Source organism: Nelumbo lutea, chromosome 2, assembly GCF_056320005.1.
Source record: "Nelumbo lutea isolate HS-2025 chromosome 2, American lotus-T2T, whole genome shotgun sequence".
Taxonomy (NCBI): domain Eukaryota; kingdom Viridiplantae; phylum Streptophyta; class Magnoliopsida; order Proteales; family Nelumbonaceae; genus Nelumbo; species Nelumbo lutea.
The window spans coordinates 59193294-59219977 of record NC_142685.1 but is presented as its reverse complement, the minus strand read 5'-3'; the positions used below and the strand labels follow the sequence as shown (position 1 = coordinate 59219977).

The window sequence follows — 26684 nt, the reverse complement described above, 5'->3', positions numbered from 1 at the left end:
GGCTTTTAAAACTGGACCGAATTGGAAATTCGGATTGGAAAAACCAGGAATTGGTCACCTGATCGGTTCAATTTTTCTCCAAAATCATTTTTTTTTTCAAAACTATTGATTTTAGTTAACAAACTGTTGAATAGGCCAATTAACTGTTTGAACGGTTTTAATCATTTTTCAATTTTTTGATTTTTTTGTTAAGGTCGAACGGCCATTCGGCACGATAACCGAACCCCTGACCAGTTCAGTCACCGTGCCAGTTTTAAATACCATGCTCCTTATAGAATACATCTCACAATGAACTCACAGTCACTTCCCACCATGCATTGAGAATATGAATAATAACACAAGATGTTCTATACAGGGTGGGATATGCCCGTAAGGTCGGCGTGAGGAGCAGATCTGAACTGTTTATTTTTGACGGCTTCATTTTCTTGTTTTTTAAAATAAGAAATATTTCCAGCATCTTCAACGACTGAATTTCAAAATTCCACAATCGCTGTTCCGTGTTCGTTAATCGTTACTGAAGAAAAAAAAACGTTACTGAATAGTAAAAAAAAATCGTTACTGAATAGTCTGAATTTGGAAAGCTTGACCAAATCATGCCCGAAGAACCGGCGGCTCGGCCCGTCGAGTCACCGGACGGGTTGAATTGAAGCCCCGGCCGGTAGTAAATTACAAATTCCATTTTCACATGACCATCTTCAAACATCCCGCGTTGATGTCACTCGTGACTCGACAGACCACCGTCGTCTCACATCCCACTGTAGCCATCACCAAATGACGTCAATACCCTTGCACTGTTTGACAATAATTAAAGGTAAAATAGTAATTAAGAAGTCGGTTAAGACCTTTATTATAATGGAGAGGAGAGTTAGCAGTAGAGGTGATACCGGGAGGAGCCAGGTTGATTGGTTCATACACTCATGTCGACGATCTCCACTCTGCTACAGAACTCACTGTTCGAAGAGCGGTCATCGTGGCTCTCCGTATCTAACGTACGCCTCTCCCGCCATTAACAGAAGCTTCTCTTGAGTTTGTTGTTTGTTCGGAAGAGGAGAAATTAGGGGAGGGAAGCTAAAGAGGAAGGCGAGATGGGGAGAAGCTCGAGTGCGGAGATTCTATCTCCGGCGGAAGAAATTGGCGGCCTAGGATTCCGTTCGATCCGCGACAGGCTTCGGTTCAAGCGGAGTTCTCTTCCAGAGGGCCAGAGAAATCTTGCCGAAGAGGGAGATGAGAGAGATCGTCGCTCGGATCGGCAATGGCGTTCTCGAGCTCATCCTAATCGAGGCGTTCGCAAGGGATTCCCATTTAAAGGAACGTATTTGTTATACGGTGCGGTTTTTTTCGCTATTGCTTTGTTCATTGTGGGGTCGTTAGTGTTGCAGAGTTCGATAGCTTCGGTTTTTAGGCCGGGTGGAGATAGCGGGGGGTCATTTCGGAAGGCGCTGAAATTTGGAACTTCTTTGAAATTCGTGCCGAAGAAACTGTTGGATAGATTTGAGAAACATGGCGGTCTTAATCGGTTGCGGTTGGAGACTAGACTTGCCGTTCGTCCACCTAGATTGGCGATTGTGAGTGTATCTTATAATTCTTATTCTTTCTTTGCTTATGACACTGCCTAAAAGTTTACATCCTTTGTTCGATACTTTGTTTGATTTTAGTTTCACATAATTGAGTAGCTCTTGGTGTCACGCTATTGATGTAACTTTAGGGATGAATAGAGTTCTCGATGTACTCAATGTGGCAGAGCCTATTGGATAAGCTAGTCTTGAAGATCCTATGATCACATTCTATGTATGCAGTGCAGAGGGGTTATATGGCTAGATTCCATGCTTTCAATATCTGCCATTGTGAAATTCTGATTGCATGAGCTACTGCCTTTTAGTTTTTGGTTATCATACTTTGTAGCATCTATCCAGAACAATGCTTATTGCAGTTACACTTTTGGCTATGGATTAAATAAGTTTCCAGCTGTTCAATAGAGAGTTATGAGATATCTGCCTCAGATATTTCGGTTTACAGCACTAATGGATTTTTGAGAATCACATTTGAATTTTGGGTGTGCATGTGGATAGTAGGCAGTCTAAAACTGTTTACTTTGTATTCTTATTTCATATATTAAAAGCTTCTATAAGGAGAAGCATTCTCTCTTTCTCTTCTGTAAAAGTGAAAGTTCAGAAAGTAATTTTGAGATCAAATTGACATAACTATAATGCACCATTTTTTTGTGTCAGTGCCATCCCTAGGTGCAGGGTTGACTACATTACATCCATTGTAGTGTTTTGCACAGAACTACTTTGCATTTATGTTTTGAACAAATAATTGCATTTTGATAGTATTTTGTTGCTTTGAACCTCAGATCTTAGGAAACATGGAAAAGAGCCCATCCTCGTTGTTGCTGTTTACTGTTATGAAGAATCTTCAGGGGCTAGGCTATGTGCTTAAGGTGGGTTTGGTTCTACAATTATGTGCTCAATCTAATACCTTATTGTCACAGTACTAAATGCTCCTTCAAGTGCTCATTTCCTATGTAGACCATTCATAAGCATTTCTATGCCAACAAATCAATGTTGTAGGCACTAAGAAGGGAACTCCCTCAAAATCATGTAAAAATATATAATGTGCTTAATCAATATATTAGGAAGGTTACTTCCTTTGCATACAACATCAACATTCTCACAGATGGTTGTTCCAAGCTTATGTGCTTTTACTGTGATTATTCTACAGATATATGCAGTAGAGGATGGCCAAGTGCGTTCTCTGTGGGAGCAAATAGGAGGCCAAGTTTCCATTCTAACTCCTGATAGAACTGGTCATGTTGATTGGTCACTGTAGGTTCTATATGTAATTGATCTTTTATCTGGTTCTCTTTGGCCTGCAATCATGCTATTCTTAAGAAAAAAGTTGTAGCTGCCAACTTTTTTCTCTCTTTTCCAATTGTATGTCTGTTTTCTTTTTCCTTTTTTTTGAGGTATCATTTTATGGCTGGATAATATTCATATTATTTTATTTTTTTTCCACTCTCTGATCTATTGCTCTTGTAGGCATGTTTGGTTTTACGTACTATTTATAGCCAGTACAAATGGCTCATGGTATATTCTTTCTTGCAGTTTTGAAGGTATTATTGTAGACTCTGTTGAAGCAAGAAAGGCCATTTCAAGGTATGACATTGTATGATTCAATTTATCTTGATTCTCCCATCCCATCCCCTGGCAAAAAAAAAAAAAAAGGGAACAGACACATAGAAACAATGTTAACATCATTTGGTTTTAGGAAAAAGAAATTGTATGAGATGAAAATAGTATGGTAATGAGTTTGAAGCTTTGAAATGGTACTTTATCTTAGAAGTATTAGTTCTGTCAATTTGCCAATAAGGAAGACTGGATGAAGTCATAATCTCAAGTGAGCCAAGAAAGTACATAATCATGCTGTATTCCTTGGGGTTAACTGAGGGAGAATGGTTTGCAATATTAAATATTGACCACATTGCAAATTAAAACATGTCAAAAGCATTTGGTTCCAACTTCCAACCTCATGGTTCTCTATGCAAAAAACTACGAAAGAGGAGTAATGAACAATTGTGCATAGTGAGTTCTTCCTTGACATTGTTACTGTTATTACTTTGATGAGTAACAAAAAGATGTTGGTCCCAACTATTTGGGATTTTGGGAGGGGTAGACTAGATACCGTCCTAACCTTTGGCCTTTTTTTTGGACAAAGTGGCTGCTCTCAAACTCGAACCTGTGTTCTCATGCTTGCCTGCCTGAGATTTTACCATTACATAATGGCACCTTATACCATATATACAAAAATATGCTTCTTGTAGTGTTTAAACAACCAAGGTTTAAAATGTTGATGTTGGTGAAAATATAGGTCATCCAGATATAGGTAACTGCAAAACATGGATTTAGACCTGCAAAAGTGTAAGAGAATAGAGAGAGAGAAGAAGAAGAAGACAAAAGAGACAATCGAATGTTGGGAGAATCCAAGGCGGACCTAGGGGTGGAGCCAAGGGTGGTAGAGGGGAGCCATGGCTCCCCTTATGCCTTGAAAATCCCCATAATACCCATTTAAATCTCTTTTAGATTTCGGCCACGTACCTATGTTTACTAGCTTTTGGCCCTCCTATCCATGCTTGCTAGTAGGGGTGGATTCGAGTCGAGCCGAGCCGAATACTTGGCTATTCGAGCTAGGCTTGCAGGAATAGCATCAGGCTTGAGCTTGAGCTCGAGCTCGGATCGGTTCATAGCTTGCAAGTTTGAGCTCAGCTCGGCTTGAGCTCGACTATAAGCCAAGTTTCTTTTGAAAAATAAAAATTATATGTTTAAAATTATTTTCCATTGTACATAAAAAATAAAAATATTATTATATATAATAAAAATTATTTATTTAATACTAGGCTCGTGAGCCTCATGAGTCGAGCTTCACTGGTCTCGAGCTCGGCTGGATTAGCAAACGAGCCTATATATTGGGCTTGAATTCAGCTCAAAGCTCGGTTTAAATCGAGTCGAGCTCGAATAGCTCGTGGAAGGCTCGTCTCGTGGCCACCCCTACTTGCTAGCTTTTAGCCCCCCTCAATAAAAAGTCCTAGCTCCGCCCTTGGTGACACCACTTCTTTTATTATAAATTAGGGTGACAATACATAAGAAAAAGACTTAAATGCCCCTATGCCTACACATGCAAATATTACAACGAACAATGTGTGAGTTGATTGGGACTGCCTAAAACCCACCTATTGGACAACTCTATTTAATCTACTAAACCAGGCACCCTCAATTTAGAAACCTTGTATTTATTGCATTCAACAAGAAATCTTAGAGATTGAATAATGTATACCTCTTCCGCCAAGTCCCCATTCGAGAACACATTTTTAATGTCAAGTTGATGAAGATCCAATTTAGGTTGGTGGATAGGAATAAGAGAACTCTTATTGAATTCACTTTTGCAGTTAGGGCAAATGTTTCAGCATAATCCGCAGTCCAACCTATAAACCTACATGAATCTCTCTGCTACCAGCCTCTCCTTATACCTCTCCACTGAGCCATCTGCCCTACGCTTAGCAGCGAACACCCACTTACACCCAACTAGCTCTTTCCCCTCAAGAAGATCAACTTACTCCCACGTGTCATTTTTTGTAAGGTTTGCATTTCCTCCCTCATAGAATTTGTCCATTCAAGTGAAAACAAGGTTTCTGTGGCATTCTTAGGAATAGACATGGGAAATGGCTACAAGAAAGGCATGGAAAGGAGACAAGTGACTACAAGAAGTGAAATGGTCAGTTTGGTGTTTTGCGGTAGATGAGCAAACACCCTTACAGATAGCGATAGGGACATCAAAGCCATCAATAGCAATAAGAGCATCACTAGAAACAAAATTAGTGGGAAAGTCAATAGGAATGATAATACCTTGTGGATTTACCTCATGAGAGCTTGTTGGTGTTGGTTGCATAGTCTATGGTCTTTTCACATCTTGCAAGCTTTGATGGTCCCAACGACGATGGAAATGGATGAGGAAAAAAAAACCTGAGTAGGTCACAATGGTCCCTATGTTTCATATGCCACTTTATCTAATTATCCTACATGGATAATGGTGAATACTTATTCTCTGGATTGTATCAATTATTAGTTATCTGACATGTTTAACTTTTATAGCCAAATATATTGGATATAAAAATATTCTTTAATGAAGTTTCACTTAATTTCCTTTTTTTGTAAGGCCAGGATTATTAGATATAAAATCAATCATTGTCAACATCACCATAACCATTATTAGTATCTTCTTCATTTTCTGCACTGTCAAGTCATATTTGATCTTTGAGTTTCGTTCAGTTGGTTTGATAGGAAGAGGATATGGAGAGTTTCGTTCAGGCAACGAAATGGAGAATAATGCTTCAGTTGGAGAAGAAGAGGGTCCTTATGGAGGAAATAACAAGCAGGGGGAAGAAGCTATTGAAAATCAAGGAAGACCGACGAGCAACTATCATAATGGAATCAGACGTAGTGGACTGGCTTATAGGTTTCGTAGATGGCCTTCTATTTGCAAAAAGAATACAAGGGTGGGGAAATGAAATGACAAACAATGGGGAGAGATTCACAGTAGAAAATAGAAGGAACAGAAATGGAGGATTTATTTTACTAACAGAGTTCTTTGGCAAAGGGAGAAAACAACTAGTATGCCTTCCGGAGGGACAAGCTAAACAAGGGGTGGAAAATGGTCGCAGGTGCACTTGATGATTTCAACCAGAAAAAAATGGGAGTTCTCGCATTCTGGGAAGAGCTAGCTGCAGTCAGAGGCATATGGGAGGGTCCGTGGTGTTTGGGTGGGGATTTCAATGTAATAAGATATACAAATGAGACACACAACCCCAACCAACCCTTAACATCTAGCATGAAACACTTCAATTCCCTAATTGAGTCCCTAGAACTAAAAGAGCCTACCTTGTTACAAGCCTCTTTCACCTGGTCAAATCTCCAATAAAATCAAGTGTGCTCAAAACTGGATAGATTCATGTACTCCATTGATTGGGAAGAGTTGTGGGGCACTTTGACACTAAAATCCCTACCTAGAGTGACTTCTGATCATTGCCCTTTAAGCCTTTACCAAGAAAATCTTATTGGTGTCCCCACACCTTTTAGATTTGAAAACATGTGGCTAGAAGTTCCAAACTTCTTGCAAAGGGTAAAAGAATGGTGGTCAGAAGATGGGATTAGGGCTAGAAACAAAGCGGTGAGATTCTCTAAGAAACTGAAAAGATTGAAGGAAAAGGTCAAGGAGTGGAACAAAGAGGAATTTGGAAAACTTGAGGTCATAAAGGAGGATTTAACCAAGAAAATAGAGGAAGTGGACCAAAGGAGGCCAGGAAAGAGTGTGGGGTGGAGGATAGAATAGAAAGATGGAACTTAAAAGTGCAATTGGAAGAGATTCTACGAAAAGAAGAGATTTCTTGGAGGCAAAAATCTAGATGTAAATGGCTTCTGGAAGGGGATGGAAATACCAGTTTTTTTTCCACTCTCTAGCAAATGGGAGAAGACGGAAAAACCAAATTTCCAGTATAGAGGTGGATGGAAGAGTGATAACTGCAAAAGAGGAAATTGAAAGATGCTTTGTGGATCACTTTAAGTCAATCCTAGCATCCTCTGATGAAAACATGGCAGAATTGGGAGATTTACAATGGGAAAGAGTGCTAGAATCCGAAGTTAACCTCCTAGAAAGAGCCTTCACTATTGAGGAGATATATGAAGCAATATTCTCGATGGATAGATCTAAAGCACCGGGGCCAAATGGATTTTCAATGGCTTTCTATCAGGATTGTTGGGAAATTTTGAAAGATGAATTAATGGATGTATTTGTGGAGTTCTATCAAGAAGGGAAATTATCGCCTGGAGCAAATGCAACTTTTGTTGCTTTAGTGCCAAAAAAGAAGGAGGCCAGAACCTCTAAGGATTACAGACCGATAAGTCTTGTGGGTAGCTTGTATAAAATCATTGCTAAAGTCCTGGCTGGTAGGTTGAAGACTGTATTGCCCTATATTATCTCTCAAAACCAAGGAGCTTTTGTAGAGGGGAGGCAAATTGTTGATCAAATTTTAGTGGCAAATGAGTGTGTGGCAGCTAAGAGAAAACAAGGTGACAAAGGTTTGATTTGTAAATTGGACCTTGAAAAAGCTTATGATATGGTGGATTGGTCCTTCCTGTTGAATTTAATGGAAAAGATGGGGCTAGGTGAAAGATGGAGGATGTGGATTAAAGAATGTATTAGCTCAACACATTTTTCTATTCTGATGAATGGGGTAACAAAGGATTTCTTTCAGGCTAAAAGAGGACTAAGACGGGGTGACCCCTTATCTCCATTCTTATTTACCTTTGTGGCTGAGGTTTTGAGTAGACAAATCACCAAAGCTGATCAAGAAAACCATTTTAAAGGTTGGAGAATGGGTAGATTAGAAGTGGTGGTGTCTCATTTGCAATTTGTTGATGACATAATTATTTTCTGTGAAAGCTGTGATGAAGCCAGTTTAAGGATTGAAAAGATTGGTGGATGAATTTCAGCATGCCTCCAAATTGAAAGTCAATTGGGGAAAAAGCTGTGTAGCCGGAATCAACATTGAAGGGGGGGGGATATCCAAGCCATGGCAAATCTGCTAGGTTGTGAAGTGAAAAATTGGCCTCTGGAATACTTAGGAATGCCCTTGGGTGGGAATCCAAAAGCTGAAAGCTTCTGGAAATCGGTGGTAGAGAGGTTCATGAAGAATTTGGCAATGTGGAAGAGAAATTATATTTCCTTGGGGGGAAGAATCACCTTGATAAAATCAACCCTTGCAAACCTGCCCACTTACTTCCTTTCCACCTTTAAGATCTTGGTGAAAATGGTTAGGAAATTGGAGAAGATTATGATGGACTTTTTGTGGGAGCCAGGTGAAGAAAAGAAAGATCATTTAGTGAAATGGGAGCAAGTTTGTTACCCTAAGGACCAAGGTGGATTAGGTATAGGGAACCTAATAAAGAGAAACAAGGCCCTCCTAGGGAAATGGCTATGGAGATTCCCTTGTGAGGAAGGTTGTGGCACAGGGTCATTAAAAGCTTACATGGTGGTGCAGATAACGGTTGGGATGCAAAATTAGCCCCCAATGCAGCTCCATCCTCTACTTGGAAGGCAATCTTTGAGGTATATCCAACTTTTCTTCAATTTATTAGGTTTGGTGTTGGTTGTGGCAACAAAGTTTTCTTCTGGGAAGACCTTTGGGTTGGGGATGTGCCTCTAATGTTCAATTTCCCAGACCTCTACTCTTTATCAAACTATAAAAACAAACTTGTTGCTAGGTTTGGTGTGCTTTCAGAATTAGGGATCTCTTGGGATTTTGGCTTTAGAAGAGGGTTGAGGGAAAATGAGTTTGAGTCTCTAGTGCTGTTGATTTCAACACTTGAGAGGGCCTACTTGGACCAATCTATAGCTGATTGTAGAGTGTGGTCCCCAACTTCTGATGGTTTATTTTCCTGTGCATCTTTCTTTGGTTTGCTCAATCATATTAACCCTATGGGGGTGAACTTCCCAGTGAGAGAAATTTGGACTAAACCGATTCCTCCAAAAGTACAAGCTTTTTGTTGAGACGTGTTCCTAGGGAAGCTAAACACTTGTGATGTGCTACAGAAAAGGAGGCCAAACAATTGCCTCTCTCCTCACGTGTGTGTCCTTTGTTTGGGATGTGGTGAAATTCTAACCCACTTACTATTATCCTGCTCTTTTGCTTCTGGTATTTGGAATGTTGTTTGTTCTCTCTTTGGATGCAGATGGGCTCCCCCATAGGATGTGGTAAATCTATTCAGCCCCTCTTTTCTGTATCAATGGAAGAAAAGGGGAAAACGTATATGGAAGGCAGTGAGAGCAGCTACAGTATGGACTATTTGGGAGGAAAGAAACCTAAGAATCTTTTCAGGAAAAAGCAAAACAATCGAGGAAGTTATTGAAGCCATAAAAATCAGAACTGCACATTGGGTGAAGACCATGGAGATTTTTAGAAACTACTCCACGAATGAGATACTAAGGAATTGGGCTGAAATAGCACAAACAGATGTACCCAAAGTTCTTGTAAGCATGGAATGGAAGCCACCAGCACAGAACAAACTAAAACTGAATTTCGATGGGAGTTCTCTTGGCAACCCTGGAAGGGCAGGCATAGGGGGTGTGTTTAGAAATTATCTGGGTGTGGTGGTGGCACTCTACTCTGGACCAAGAGGTTATGGTCACTCAGTACAAGCTGAATCTCTAGCCCTACTTCAAGGTCTAAAGATGGCTGAGCAGTTAGGAACAACAGACTTAGAAATTGAAGGAGACTCTCTATTGGTCATCTCTTGGGCCAAAACATCACATCAGCACCTTGGAAGCTCAAGTTTATTTTCAGAGAAATTGACACACTTGCAAGGAAGTTCAACTCTCAGTTTGGTTGGGTTAAAAGGGATGCAAATGGGATGGCGGATACCCTAGCAAAACAAGGGGCAAATAGATCTTCTTTGTATTGGGCAGAATTGTAACTGATTGCTGGAGATTGCAATTTCCTATGCAATCTTTAGCTATTGTATCTTAATCTCTCTGTTATTAATGAAAGATTTTTACTGATAAAAAAACAAAAACCTGAGTAGGTCAAGAAAGAGTGGGAACAAGAATAAGAAACGGCATATGAGTCTAAACTTGCTTCTCTTCTAGTATCCTCCCTCGGGGAATGGTAGGGAAGAACTATTTAGTATTGACTCTTAAAGAATGATACATCCATGGAAACAAAATACTGTTAGGTCTTAGGGTCAAAACACTTATACCCCTTCTGTGAAGGTAGATACTTAATGAACATACAAGAAATGGACTGAACATCAAGTTTACTGCAAAGAGAGTGGTTATGAAATAAACAATGACATCCAAATATACAAAGAGAAATAGAGACAAAGGGATTGAGGGAATAACACCTGATGTGGGGCCTTATACTGTAGGATACGAGAAGGCATCCTTATGATCAAATAAGTAGCAGTGAATACGTCCATCCTCGTCTTTGGGATAGTCATGTGAATAAACCAACCACAAAGAACTTCAACAAGATATGATAGTTCTTTCTTTCTATAACACTGTATTGTTGTGGTGTATTTGGACATTAGCTTCTATGAAGAGAATTACAAGATGCAAAGAATTCTTGTAAATCACCCTTCAGATACTCCTTAGAATTATATGATTGGAAGATTTTTATCTCAACATGAAATTGTGTGAAAAACATGTGATTTTTTATTTTTTATTTTTAGAACCTCCTCACTGGATTAGAAAGGATAAATCCATGTATATCAAGAAAAGTTGTCAATAAAACTAATAAAATATCTTTTGCCCCTTTTAGTTACAAAGGAACCAGGGAACATACATCAGAGTGAACAATTTGGAAAGGAGAAGATGTTCTTTTATTACTTTGTGAAAAACTTAGTTCTAGAGTGCTTACTCAATTGGCATGCTTGTTATTGATGGAAATAGAGCTTTAATGACTCAAAGGACAAATGACCAAGATGATGATACCAAACATAAATATCATCTTTATTATTAGGACTCACTGATTGACTGACGAACCCAACAAACCTAGACACTGCTACACCATTTCTACTTTCCAATGTATATAAACCATCACCATGCACTCTCTAGTCTCGACTAATCATCCTCTCGAAGGTAGAATCCTGAAAAACACACAAGTAAGGATGGAAAGTTATAGAACATTTTAAGGAGTTTGTAATACTACAAATAGATAGATGGTTAATGAGTAACTTAGGCACATGAAGAACATGTGATAAATCAAAACCAATAGAGAGATAGATAGATCCTTAACCAATGATGGTGGAGAAAGAACCATCAAGTAGTCTCACTTTGTCTCTTCTAGATAACAAACTACAAGAGAAAAACAAGTTGGGCTTACCAGTCATATTTGAGGCCCTTGAATCAATCATCTAGGGAGTCTTAGTTGGAACAAATGATACATGGATGGAGCAAAGAAGCATTCATTGAAGGGATTATGGCAAAAGTGGCATTCTAGACAAAGACACTAGAGTTGTTTTCAGCTTTCTCTATTGATGACATATTAAGGAACTGGAGAACAATTGCAGCCTCAATTTCAGCCAAGTGGAAGGCACTAAAGGGTTGGGAACCCCCATAGTTGGGATTCCTGAAATTAAACTTTGAGGGAAGTAGTTTTGGGAATCCGGGTCCGTCTGGAATTGGATGGGTTTTAAGAAATGTAAGCGTAGTGATCATGGGTATGTACTCAGGCCCCATTGGAGTGTGTGACTCTGTTACAGCAGAACTGAATGCAGTGATTTACGGGATGCAGAAAACTATGGAAATGGGGGTAAGGATGCTAATAGTTGAAGGTGACTCCAAAATAGTAATAAGTTGGCTAAAACAGAATGAGAAGGCTCCTTGGTGTTTTAGAAACAAGATCAAACAATTCAAGAGGTTCTCAAGGGATATGCAGCTGATAATTCAATGGACTCCTAGGTCAGCAAATGATCTAGCTGACCAACTAGCAAAGCAAGGGGTAAACAGGGCAGTGTGTTTCTGGGCTCAGTTGTAAGACTGAATATTAAATTGTCTTTGTATTTTCTTGGTGGTAGCCGAGGCTGCCTTTGTCTTGTACATTTCTCTCTAAGTAATAAAATTTGATGTTGCTGATCAAAAAAAAAAAAAAAAATTGATTCATGGATGGAGTTATGGTGGTCTCCTCCAACTAGCTCAAAACCCTACCATATTGTTCAAGGTGATCTTTGACGGCAAAGAGCTCTCTCATGGTAGGCAAAAGCTCTTCTCGGGGTACAGAACTATCAGGATGCTCATGGTTAAGTAGTAGTGTCAAACATGGCCTTACAAGAAACTGCATTAGATGAATTATACTTTTTGTTCTTTGGCTTCTTCTGGAATTGGAATTTCTTGGGTTTCCAATCAAATCCCAATTCCTAACATGTCTCTTGGTATGTTGAGGCCTCTAGCAATGTGTACAGTGTACATCACAATTTGTCCTTCTCAGCTCCATCATGCTTTGTGTTACTATAAGTCTTCATACCTCCTCCATCACTCCCATTGGCAGATACCACAATCTGCTCCCCCTGCACAAAATTCATTGCTTACTTCCTACTTTCCTCTGACTAAGAGAATACACTTCCTATATAGAGGGAAGGTACTTGCACCCCAAAATTTGTACACAGATAGATTCATATGAAGGATGGAGACCAAGGAGGAAAGCAAACACTCTACTTATCTAGCAGAGCCTTATAGGCTTTTTCATCCTTGTCATTTTCCCAATCAATATTGATGATGATCTACTTCCTTTTTCACTGATACCTTGTCACCACACTATAAGTCTCACTTGGCTCTATGACCATAGAAAAAAGAAAAAAGGGGAAGAAAAGTGCTTCCGGATTAGTCAAGATCCCCTTTTTTAGTTATAGGTCCAAACTCCAAAGAAATAAAGTTCAGGAAGAAGAAGCTTGATTCGATCAGTCCTGTTTTGATACCATGTAAAAAATAGATTCAGACCTACAAAAGTTTAAGAGAATAGAATGTTGGGAGAATCCAATAATGTGGGCTTGGTGGTGCCACTTCTTTTATTATAAATTAGGGTGACATGATACACAAGAAAAAGACCTAAATGCCCCTGTAGGTACATGTGCAAATATTTCAACAGTAATTTGGAAATATTTTAAAAATTATAGACATGGTAGAAACGTTGTGAAATATGCAAAAATATAGAATGTTGTTTTATGCAATGATAAAAGATGCATAGGTAGACCATTTAAATTATTATCTTGTTCCAAATTATCAAAGCTAAGAAACTATGATTATTATGTAAAATAATATGTTATGATGTCCTGTAAACTTTAAGGCTCCGTTTGGTTTGTGGGATGGGGATGAGAAAAAAGGGAGTATTCTAAAAATATTCCCTTTTCTCATATTTGCTTTGAGGGAAAGAGGGGGATGGGATGAGAAAAAAGTGGGATGCAAGATCCCAAAATCGCGGATTCTGGGTCACACCAAAACAATGCGACCCCAGTGAGAAAACTCGAGTTTCCATCTCCCTCCTGTAAAATGACCATGCTGAAGGTCCCACACACATTAACAGTGAAATCCGACAACACAATCCTGCTCAACGGCACCAACACAGGTGTCTGACACCAATGCCACTGCCAGCGCAGGGGAATCGACACAACGGCAAAAATCCAAAGCAACTCCCCCGTTTGGATAGAAGAAGTCAATGCTGAGAGTCCCATATGCATCTTCTCCAGCAAGTCAATGCTGAAAGCAACTTCTTCTATCTGTGTCTTTGTTTCCAATAGTTGATTCTGTTATCAAAGCAACAGACATGGAGCCTTGTTTATAAGTGCGAACAGGGCTGCCAACCGGGCTTTGAGTACTGGGGCGGTGCGCAGCAATGGGGATGCTTGGGTCACGCCAATGCCGGCTGTTGACGGTTTGAAGGAAGGCCAGACACCATTGCTGAGACTGAAGTTAGATGAGGTGGAAGAATTTTTGACCCCCGAGTTTAAGCATAGGCTGTCGATGTGTAGGTCGAGGAAACAGAGAGGTTGAAACGAGAAGAAGAAGGGGAGAAAGAGAGTGGGAGAGGTGGGAGATGAAGGGGGTAGCCATTGCCTTTGTTCGTCTCGAATGAAGGAGGAAGGTGAACAGTGCCATTTTGGTCCCCTTTTACACTTTCCCATCCCATCCCATCCCAATAAAACCAAACAATGGAAACTTAAATTTTTACACTTTCCCATCCCACCCAAATCTTCCCACAAACCAAACGGAGCCTAAGAGTCAAAACTACATGATAGAGTGAGTTCAAGCAAAGTTTAAACTAATGGAAAGTGCAAATGATTCTAATAGACCAACCCAATAATTTATTATACAATAAAAACTAAGATTTTAACTTAATTTTTTAAAAGAATTTTGAGATGGCTCAAAGTGATAATCATGTCCATTAGGTAGACAATGACGTTGCTACTCCACATATCTAAAATATTTTCACCAACTCCTGTTATAATTATTTTACTCCACATAGCACCGATAGTTTTTTTAATGGGGAATATGCTGATTCCAGCAATATTTCATGTCAGTACCCATGGAAATGGAAATATGTTGTAGAAATAGTAGGAAATATATGGACATTTTAAACCATGTAAGCAACATCCATACCGACAATCACAAGAATTCTCTTTCCACCATTTCAATAGCCTAGAACCTAATCAAGGACAAAAGAGCACGAGTCACACTCAGGTGCTTAGTACTGCATTTTCTCAAATATCTGGTATGCAGTCAATATCCATGGATATTTGCTTAGTCCTTTGATTATTTGTCATGAAAAGGTTGGGGGAGTGAACTAGAAATACCAATCTTTGGAGGGCATTTTTAGCTTTCCAAGTATATCTAACTGATTATTTATTGAGCTACATAGTGCAACATCTTTCCGATTGGTGGCAGTGGATGACATTATCAGAGCTTGGTATTGATGGGGTGCGATCTGGTGCTCCCTGCTGGAGGACAGCTCGGATGTTGGGCTAGTGAAGTCGCATGGTCAAGCTGCAAGAAAAAGATGTCAAAGTGTCTGGGGTGCTTTACTTGGTGTGGGCGCTCCGATGCTTAAGTTAGCGAATTGGAGGTTTTGAGAGAGCTGAGTTGCGCGTACCCTGTAAGGCTGGATGCTAGGCCTTTATATAGGCGAACTGCCATGGGCCTCACAATGTGTGTACGAGATTGTCGGCCCATCTGGTCCGGAGTTGGTTTTGCACCCGAAGATGGACTCCGCGTAAGCTAATAATGCTTATCTAGGTCCATCCGAATCGAGCGGGGAGAAGATAAACTCCGTTGACGTGGTGCCGTGATCGCAAGGAGATTGGAGACGGCTGGCTTACTTCTAGATGGAGGTTACGTGGCACCTCAACAGATCGGTGCTTATAGTTGAGCCATCCGAGCCTCAGTCTAGCTGGGTGACCCGAGGTGCACAAGATGACTCGGATTACTGAGGTCACCGAGGTCGCTGACGTGTCACTCCATGTGTCATCACATCATTCGGCGGGCCAAATTATCTCTCATCAGGTATGAAGTAGTAAATTCAACTACTATGAAAGACAAAGTAGTTTTGGACTGGAAGCCTCCTCAGCCTAACAGGTTAAAGGTTAACTTTGATGGAAGCTCTCTAGAAAATCCTGGACTGTCAGGAATTGGAGGCATGTTCAGGGATGATGCAGGGAAAGTGATAACTCTGTTCTCAGAGCCGATTGTAGTTGGGGACTCTGCAAGAGCAGAACTAACAGCCTTACATCAATATATGAAACTAGCAAAGCAGTGGGGGTTTAAGAATCTGGAGATAGAAGGTGATTCAAAATTAGTAATCTCTTGGACGGGTGACAGCAGTCCATGTGTGTGGAAGTTCAGACATATAATCAGAGAAATAAAGAGCTTAGCAAAGGATCTTGAGGCAAGATTCAAGTGGGTTAAGAGAACAGCAAATGGAGTGGCTGATATTTTGGCAAAATAAGGGGTGTTTAGGGATCAAATCTTTTGGGAATATTTGTAAGAATTGTAACTTTTGATAAGACATGTTTCTTGTTGGTTTTTAAATCTGGTCGTAAATCTGTATAACTTCATTTCTAATAAAGTACCTTTCGATTCCTGATAAAAAAACATCTTTGAAAGAAGGCTGCATAAGAGTTCTTTGATCAAAGTTCCTTGCCTGCCCATTGGTTACTGATCCTATGGATCATTTTATAAAATCACCAACCCAGATGCAATTATATACACTTACACGTCCTTCACATTATAGTCATCAATCTATAGAAGACAAAAGAATGTCCTTGTGATCCCTGAAATAATGAAATAGATGATTTTACTGATATGAGGAGATGATTGGTGGTAATGCCATAGGGAGGAGCTTGTGGTGGGCCATACTAACTGGCTTAGGTCTGCCTTTTAGTTATGCTCTGTTGACTAGGTTTGGCCATCTTTCCTTGTAACCATTTTCTTTACTTTTGATAGTAATAAAGTTTTTTATGGCCGATTAGGTAAGCCACAAATATACAGACATAAAGAATAAGAAGGGGGCTTTCTGAATTAAGAGTTTGTTTGCATTCAATTTCTTATACAGGTACAAGTGTACACAATTAAAGCAGTTAGTCTCTTGCTTGAATGTCTCTTTCTATTGCTAAAGTAGCTGCACCTTTACTTTCTCATTTTTCTGTGTACAGAGTTTTGGACACTCAATAGTGGTCCATTTCTATGAGATGCTTTTATGTTAGAATAGTGAATTTTATATTGTATCATATGCAGCCTTATGCTGGAGCCCTTTTGTTCTATACCAATGATATGGATAATTCAAGAAGATGACCTTGCAAAGCGCCTCCCAATTTATGAGGAGATGAGATGGAATCACATCATTACAGAGTGGAGAAGTGCTTTTGGCAGGGCTGATGTTGTTGTATTTCCAGATTTTTCTCTGCCAGTAAATTCCACTCTTATCAAATTTTTCTTTATTACAAATACATATCTTTTCTTCTTAATCCATCAATGGGACACTTGAATGTCGTTTCTCAGTTTTTTTTATCCCATGCAGATGTTACACAGTTTGCTTGATACTGGAAACTTCTTTGTAGTTCCTGGATCCCCAGTGGATGTTTGGGCTGCCGAGAGCTATGCTAAGTCCCACTCCAAATATCAATTAAAGAAAGACAATGGATTTCATAATGATGATCTGGTGGTTCTTATTGTTGGGAGTTCTTTCTTCTACAATAAGCTATCCTGGGATTATGCCATGGCCATGCATGCCATAGGACCTCTTTTGATCAAATTGACAAGGAGGAAAGAGGAAGGAGGATCGTTTAAATTTGTCTTCTTATGTGGAAACTCAACTGATGGATATAACGATGCTTTGAAGGTAAGTGGCTACCAATCTGTTTCTAATGTTGATGCTTTTTTCATATACTAGCTATCAAACTGAAGATGCATATCTTATCATAGATTGTAAGAAACAACATAGTAATATGGTAATCTGTTACTAAGGAGGTCATATGTGAAAAACAAAACAAAATCATAGGAAAAATAAATATGAGCATCAATAGTTGTATGGGAGATCCTAGGAAGAAGCCTAGGTAATAATATTAGATATAAGAATTGATAATGGGAGTCATGCAGTAATTTCATTATTTTCATTGGTAGAAAATTCCCGTGGAATGGAGGGGTATTCAGAGATGAGGAGGAGAAGATAAGAGCCTTGTTCTCAGGCCCAGCTGGCGTGGGGGATTCTCTCATGTCAGGTTATGGCTATGATAGGAGTACAAAGGGCAAGACTGCTGAATATCAGAAAACTAATTATTGAAGGAGATTCAAAGCTGGTGGTGGGATGGTTAATGAGTAAATAAATGATGCTGTGGCACTACGACAGTGTAAAGAAAAGGTTTAACTGGTTGACCAAAGATATGGAAGTGAGAATACAATGGGTCAAGAGAAATGCAAACTGCTTTGCCGATGTATTGGCAAAGCAAGGAGTGGGAAGAGAAAATATATTCTGCGTGCAACTGTAAAAATATAACTTGGGGGGGGGGGATCTGAGGGTTCATCTCCCATTCTTTTGTATTTTTCTGTACACGTATTTCTTAATATTAATGAATTTGCAGTTATTAATAAAAAAAAATCCCATGGAATTGATAAATGGTTGTTCTCCCTTGTGAAGAATCCATTTTGTATCAAATAAGTTTCTGACTAAAAAATGGAAAAAAGGACCAATGTAGAGGATGTTTAGGAGTTAATGTCCATTTGTTGATCCCTGGTCCAAACCTACATGATATAAAAATAAAAATGTTCACCGCTCTCAAGGATCTCTAAAACAATCATGTATCCAATTCCCTTCCATGCTTAAGCAGATTGTATATAGTTCATTATACTTCCATCTTTGTTCCTTGGAAAAAATGATGCTCTTTATGCAGGAACATAGTTGATTTAGTTCATTTATATTTTCATTTCTCCTGGATGTGTTATTATGACCTTATCACAGGAACCCTATTGTCTTCTTTATTCCCTTGTTGCTAACTATATGCTTCTTTGGAATGCCAACTGATCCTATATGCTTTTGGTGCAGGAAGTAGCTTCCCACCTAGGACTTCCTCATGATTCTGTAAGACACTATGGCATTGATGGTGATGCAAATAGCATTTTATTAATGGCTGACATTGTTCTCTATGGGTCCTTCCAAGATGAACAAGGTTTTCCTCCATTACTGATCCGAGCCATGGCCTTTGGAATCCCTGTGATTGCACCAGATATCCCTGTCATAAAAAAATATGTAAGTTTAGGCTGTGGTTTATTTTATCCTTGGAAATTTTTACCAAAGAAACAGGTGATATTTTTTTACTATTTTTCTTACTTTTCTCTAAACAAATTATGGACTTACAGGTTGTTGATGGTGTCCATGTCTTAATTTTCAAAAAGAACAACCCTGATACATTGTTGAGAGCTTTCTTTCTTTTAATCACAAATAGGAAGCCATCTAAATTTGCTCTCACAGTTGCTTCCTCCGGAAGGCTGCTTGCTAAGAACATGATGGCGTCAGAATGTATAGCTTCTTATGCATTGCTTCTGGAAAATATACTCCACTTTCCATCAGATGCATTACTTCCCCATCCTATTTCTCAGCTTCAAGGTCATTCATGGGAGTGGAACTCTTTTAGGAATGCAATGGAGAGGGGCACTGAAATTCTTAACTTTGATCAGAATAGTAGTTCCAGGAGAAAAATAAGTATTGTACGTGTCCTGGAGGAAGAATTTGCTAGCCACAACAATGTGCAGAATATTCCAGACAATGAAACTGGGATTCTGACACGGGACAGCCTCACCCAGCTAGATTGGGATGTTTTGAGGAAAATGGAAAGCTCTGAAGATTTTGAGAGGCGAGAAATAGAGGAGGTATGGTGATTGTTTCTTCCTCACTTTTCTTTCTTGTTTCCAGGGGAAAAAACTGAAGCAAAGTATTATGTCACAATCTGTAGCTTGAAGATAGGATGGAGAAAGATTCCAGTTCATGGGATGAGATATACCGCAATGCCCGGAAATCTGAAAAACTTAAATTTGAAGCAAATGAAAGAGATGAAGGAGAGCTAGAAAGAACAGGAAAACCATTATGCATTTATGAAATTTACAGTGGAGCTGGAGCCTGGCCATTTTTGCACCATGGTTCTTTGTACCGAGGGTTAAGTCTAGTGAGTTTTCCTGGCAGTAAAACCTGCATGACCAATATATCTGTGATTCTTCTTGTGTATTTATTATCTCATGGATGTTATATCCTATTCAACTAATTTCAGTTAGATGTAACTGTATGCTCCTGAAGGATCACTTGTTCTGGTCTCTTTTATTCTCCACATCACATTTTTTCCATATAAATTTGGTTTCCTTGAGCTCCTCTTTGGTTACTCAAACTTGGTTTTAGTGTAGCTCATCTGACAAGTAATATTCTAAGACCTTGTGCCTTTCTTGTGGCTTATGTTTGTAGGTATTTTAATTGAGTACTCTGATTTTTTGAGGGTCTACAGATCTATGGAACACTTGGTTTTTAATGTTCTTTTTTCTTTTTGATCAGTAATTTGTAATGAAATATAAAAATGGCCTAGCAACAGGAATTGCTTTGAAGTATACCACCCTCTAGGCACAAAACAAGAAACCACCCAGAAACAAAATCTCTGCTTCAACTCTTTAAACTCATTGAGAAGTAGCCTCATCAATTAAGAATCAACATGTACCTGCATGAGAAACTAAAGGCCTTGCTGTGTTTTCAAAAATTTTCCTTGTGAGTTCTTTGACTTCTTTCCGCATGGACCATTGCTTGGTAAAATGGTAAAACCTCGGGATGACAAGCATGATAATGCAGGTTTAGGTTTGAGAGTGGATACTTTGTGCATGAATTCCCAAAGATTAGGTCCGAATCCAGTCCACCCATCCCAAGACCCTGGATAAGCTGGGACCAACAATTTTTTTTGGTTGCTAAATTTGTAACTTAATTGATATTTATGTTAAAGAATGATATACAAGATTTGCCAAGTCCCCCATATTTGGGCTAGCATCAGCAACACTGCTTTACTCCCTTCTCTTATGTTGATATTTACATTACACAGATCCAACTTGGGTTACTTCCCCTCAAAATGGCTGATTCCCAACTGCTCCTTGTCTTTAGATCAGCAATACTGTTGGCTGATCTTGTAATCCCGTTTGTGGTGTATTCTCAACTCCGTTACCAGATGTTTTACCTCTCTCAACACATGTCTATATTTCCATGAATCCTCCATTTTATTTTTTTGATGAATGACTGAAGAAATTTATTGACCACAAAAGGTAAGAGTTACAAGCATCCCAAGAAGAGGCATGAGGTGTGACCTCTTCAGAAAAAAACTAAAGACAGTTTTTCAAACAGAATTTGAACAGGTTACAAGGTAGTCCAATACAGACAGTCCCGAGATGCCCCTTGTTTGGCTAATGAATTGGCTAGAGCATTTGCCGATCTTCTCACCCACTGAACACCAACTGTCATGTTGCTAGTTGGCCAATTCACTTTTTTGAGGAGATCTCTATAACCCCAAATGGCAGAATCCGGGTTCAAGAACCATCCCACCACCACCTGAGAATCACCTTCAATTAATAAGTGCTCCTCCATACTTCTGTGGTTAAGCTAAATCTCATTTCTAAAGACTAATGTCTTACCAAATTTAACTAAATTTCTGGAATATGCAGATATTTTCATATTGTAATTTGTTAATAGATACCACTTTATATATTTCAAAAGTGTCAACGCTAGAGTGCATCTAGAAGTAGCCTTGCAGTGGCATGTAAAGTTATCCAGGCATTGTTGCATGAGAGCCTCCTCCCACAAGGTTTTTGTAATGGAGGGATTTGGCCAATCTCATTCCTTATAAGTGCCAAGAATTCAGCTTATGTAGAATCATCAGATCCAGTTGATTCTGAGAACAATGCAAGAATGCCTAAAAAAACCTCTGATAAGGAGATTTTAACCATTTTTTCTTTGTCCTGTAAGGTGAAGGTTATTTGGTTTTCTTAGATACTACAGATGATGAAATCTTGCACTTTCATGTACTCTTAGTTTGTTCTTACTTTCTAATCTTCTTCTTATCAGTCTGCAAATGCCCGGAGATTAAATTCAGATGATGTGGACGCAGTTGGCCGTCTTCCAGTCCTAAATGATACATATTACAGAGATCTTATATGTGAGATTGGAGGCATGTTTTCTATTGCAAATAGAGTGGATAACATTCACAATATACCTTGGATTGGTTTTCAGTCATGGCGTGCTGCTGGAAAGATGGTATGTTTTTTTGGAGGTCTATCACTAATGCTACGCTGTCTATGGATCTAGCACATGTGATTTTAGATTGCATGATTTGTATCATTTGAGTAAATTACTCTCTGTCTCTCTCTCTCTCTCTATCTCCAATTACCTCTTTACTGACGTTGGGGTTGTGGAGTTGCTTCTCACCACTTTTAGTATTCTATTCTTGTTGCTGGATATTTTGACCTGTACTGCTAAGATTTTGTAGGGAGAAGTGTTCAATATGAACCCTCTAGATGTCCAAAAACTTGAAACATACCCATATAGACCAATGCAAAGTTTAATTAGAAAACGCAAAAGAAAACAAAAGAACCCGTGAGACTCTTGTGTATCTGCAGTTTCCTTAAGCCATCACAATTTTTTTCTTTGCTGATGTCAGGGTTGCTTCTCATTTCTTTTATGAATCTAATTCTTGTTGCTCAACATGAACCCTCCACACATTCAGAAACCTAAACATACTCATATAAACCAATGTGAAATTTAATCAGAAAAAGCAAAAGAAAAAACTGGAAGTCTTGAGACTCTTGCATGTCTTCACTTTCCTTGATCCGTTTTGCTACCTTTTTTTTTTTCCTTTTGTCTCTGGTTAATGTTAAATATCCTTGAGGTTGCTATCTTACTTTTGGGTGATTTAGAAATTTGAGGCTTAAAGCTTCATGTGTTATTTCTTTTGAGAACAGGTTTCCTTGTCGGTTGAAGCTGAAGAAATATTGGAAAGAACTATACAAGCAGAAACTAAAGGAAATGTCATCTATTACTGGGCCAGGTTGGATCTAGACAGTGGAGTTAAGGAGGGCAACGATATGCTTTCATTTTGGTCTATTTGTGACATATTGAATGGTGGGCAGTGCAGGTATGCTATATCATTTTTTTTTTGAATTTGTACCATATAATAATGCTTATTAAGTGGGCATGGGTGGGGGAGTGGTGCTTTAAGGTGGGTGACATTTTTTTCAATTTTCATGCATGTGCCCTTCTGGGGTTTGGGGTTGAGTTGGTGTTTTGTTCACTTTTCACAAATATTTTTAAATGCATAGTTGTATGGCTGCAGCCAACCAAAAGATGAATTTTTCTTCGATCCTTAACAACCTGCTAAAGAAGTTGCTTTGATTTGCAGAACTTATTGGGGCAAAATAAAATACACAATTGTTTTTTGATAAGTAACAGGGTAAAAATATTCATTCAATACTAAATTGCACACAAAGTATGCTGCAAAAGAAGTATACAACGTTAGGCCTCCCAAGAGAGGTCTCACCACAATTAACAGCAGAAACAAAAACAAATGACAGCAACTGATTACATAGTACAAATTAGCATCCGGTCCTGGGCATCCCCAATCTAAGCAAACTTTTCCAACCCCAGCCTTAGCCAAAGAATCAGCTATCATGTTGGCACTCCTAGGCACCCACTTGACCGAGGCATTCAATGCAGCACCTATAGCTTGAGCAAGTCTGACTAAAGGTCTAAATTTGCATGGGATTTGACTTTGACCTGTCATCCAACATAAAACCACTTGACAGTCACCCTCTACTTCCACATTCCTTAAATCCTGCCTAGCCAACAACTTCAAACAATGAACCATGCCAGAAGTTCACCCCTCGAGAATCCCTTGGCCCACCAGAACTGAAAAGCTTACAATGATACTGCCCCCATGGTCTCTAACAACTCTCCCCACTCCTGACTCCCGAGGGCCCTGGATTTCCAATTCTGCAGCCGTCAAAGTTGAGTTTGAGCATCTCTATATCAGGAAGGGACCAATAAATCACCCTTTGTTGTCTTGGAATCTGAAACTCCATCACCACCTGCCACTCCCTAAGCAAATCATTAACAGAAACACCTTGAAATGCCCCACAGATCACAGCCCAATGAGGTACCCTTACTTTTGTAACTTAAAACACTTCCTCCACTTGTTTGCACCTTTCTTAAAAGATCCTCACATTTCTTTCACACCGTAAACCTCAAAGCACCTCCCCACGCATACATTGCCAATCAATTTTGCCTTTGTGTAGAGCCTCCAAAAACATCTGTTTTAAATAGGTCTACTACTGCAGCTGGTGCCACCCAAGTTTTTCCTAACAATAAGAAGAAAAGCTGCCACCGTAGAAGCATGGGAACAATGTAATAATTAGATGGTTAGTATTTCCCCTTCTCTTCAAGCAAAGAACACACACACACACACACGAGGAGAGAGAGCCTAGTATTTTCATTTCCTTTGGAGCCATTCATGGTGGTTGATGATTTGGTTGATAGCTTCCCAACAGAAAATCTTTACTTTGGGGGAGTCAGGCTGCACCAAGCCTCTTTAACTGGGAAAGGTTGAGACTCTGTAAGGGGAAATAAGGATTTAAAAAAGGAGGCACAAGTAAAACATCCATTGGTATTAGGGATCCAAATTCTCTCATCATTCCCTGATGAGGACAAATCAAAGTTTTCAAGTAGGGTTACAAGAGAAACCAGCTAGTTTGTTTCAAGATTCCTTAAAGGCCTTCTTAAACCCAAGTCCCAAACTATACACTGCTCTCCTAAGGTTGCCATATCCACAATTAGTCTATTTTTAGAACTGGACAGTCTATAAATTCTCGGAAAAGTTTGACAAAAAGGAGAGTCCCCCCCCCCCCCCCCCCCAAAAAAAAAAAAAAGTATCTTCTCAAAACTTCACACCTTGCCCTGTAACCACATAATACCTTATTCTTTGCATGAAGGCAGGCAATAAGTCAGCTTTGCACCCCTGGTAGGCCCCAAATCCCATCCATTTTGGTGCAACCCATGGATGCTCTTGATCACCAAATGCCATAAAGCCTCTCTTTCTTTTGGAAGCCTCCATAACCATTACCCTAACAACGCCAAATTCTTTTTCTTGAATCCTTTCCTATTTCTAAACCTCCCAGTTTTTTAGATTTGCACACCTCTTCCCAATTCAATAAATGATTACTCTCCTTACCACCTTACTTGGAGCCCTAAACACAGACAAGAAATAGATTGGGAGATTACACAATGTGGATTTGATCAAAATAACCCTCCTCCCTTTGGAAATGTAGTTCTTCTTCCAAGAAGCCAACCTTTTCCCAAACCTTTCAATAATACTTTCCCAGAAAGCCTCTTATCTTGGGTTGCCTCCCAAGGGAAAACCTAAGCATTTAATTGGTCACTCCTTTATTTCACAACCTAACACTACCACATACTCTTCCAATTCCACCCGCTCCATTCCAAAGCCTGCCAAACTACATTTTCTCAAATTGACTTTCAAGACTGAAACTATCCCTACTAATTCAATATCCTCTTTACAGTTCTGACATCTTAACCTCCCGGAACTCACTTAAAACTAAAGTATCATCTGCAAATTAAAGATGAGACACAACTTGGCTTTCCCTCCCTATTCTAAAACCTCTGAAGAATTTTGTGACATATTGCACTCTCCTATGAGAGTTTTATGTCACAAATTTGTATTTGGTCTTCCCATCATTAATAAGGTTCTCATTTTGTTCCTTCCCAGACAAACGAGGAACATAATTTCATTTTATTTCTAAATGCATGCAGAGCTGCTTTTGCGGATGCCTTCCGTCAGATGTATGACTTACCTTCACATATTGAAGCTCTGCCTCCCATGCCTGAAGATGGTGGTCACTGGTCTGCACTTCATAGTTGGGTGATGCCAACACCGTCCTTTATGGAATTTGTAATGTTTTCAAGGTAGGTTGTAGATATCTTGGCAATGTCTCTCAAACTGAGGTTATGTTCATCAGTTTATGTATTGATAGTTTTCACTACTGGATTACAGGATGTTTCTCGATTCACTTGATAGCTTGGGTATTAATATGAGCAGGACTAGTACTTGCTTTCTGGGATCCTCAGAGCTTGAGGTAAGCTACATGACCTCCTAACTATCATAACTTGAGGATTTTGTTTGGTTATTAAATTATTGGTGGTTTTATGATAAATAGAAAAAACACTGTTACTGCCGGATGTTGGAGCTCTTGGTTAATGTCTGGGCTTACCATAGTGCACAAAAGATGGTTTATATTGACCCACACACTGGTCTGCTTGAGGAACAACATCCTATTGAAGAAAGGAAGGAATTTATGTGGACAAAGTACTTTAACTTTACGTTATTAAAGAGTATGGATGAAGATCTGGCAGAGGCGGCCGATGACAATGACCCTCCAAGGGAGAGATGGCTTTGGCCACTAACAGGGGAAGTGTATTGGCAAGGAATTTATGAGAGAGAAAGGGAGGAAAGGTATAGGCAAAAGATGGAAAAGAAGCTTAAGACGAAGGAGAAATTATTGTACAGGCAGAAGTATGGATACAGTCAGAAAACACTTGGACTATAGGAAGCTCGGTTCTCATCGAGGTCTTAACACTAACCAATTATGTTACCCAGAGTTGGAACTCATTTTTACCCACCCAGAAAGTTCATGAAGATTGAAGAGGTATACATTCTTTCTCTAACAGTTAACAGCCAAACAGTGCGTGATGATGGAGGTCTTGTTTATATCCTTTTCTGCATCTTCGATTTCACGCTCCAATGGAGAGTGGAAATGAGTCATAAAAGAAGCTTGAAGCCAATGGAATGATCTTGGTAGTTGGTTGTTTCAAGCGATTAAGAGGCCACGAGGTAACCGAGGAGCAGATAAAATTTTGTTTGCCAGGTTTTTACTCCTATTCAACACACTTTTTAGAGTTTAGACACGAATCAAGTTGTAATTCTTTCATCATTGTATATACAACCAACATTTTTAGAGGCAATTTCAATGGGAATATGAATTCATCTATGCCCTTTGGTGGTTAGCTCGTCCTTGGT

The 26684-nt window shown here is 39.3% G+C and overlaps 1 protein-coding gene across 2 annotated transcripts; it reads left to right on the top strand.

The window, feature by feature from the left end:
* Positions 1-697: 697 nt before the first annotated feature.
* On the top strand, positions 698-26655 carry LOC148870994 (uncharacterized). Of its 2 annotated transcripts, none has more exons than XM_088967152.1 (14): positions 698-1565; positions 2354-2440; positions 2722-2838; positions 3105-3155; positions 16828-16999; positions 17111-17431; positions 18632-18835; positions 18946-19455; positions 19539-19748; positions 21671-21859; positions 22564-22736; positions 25421-25573; positions 25662-25743; positions 25825-26655. In XM_088967152.1, exons 3-14 carry the CDS (start codon positions 2810-2812, stop codon positions 26212-26214), a joined length of 2484 nt encoding a protein of 827 aa, XP_088823278.1. In that variant the 5' UTR covers positions 698-1565; positions 2354-2440; positions 2722-2809; the 3' UTR covers positions 26215-26655. The 2 variants fall into 2 exon arrangements, with proteins under 2 accessions (XP_088823278.1, XP_088823277.1); XM_088967151.1 differs by having other exon boundaries at positions 860-1565; positions 2722-2825.
* The last annotated feature ends 29 nt before the right edge of the window (positions 26656-26684 follow it).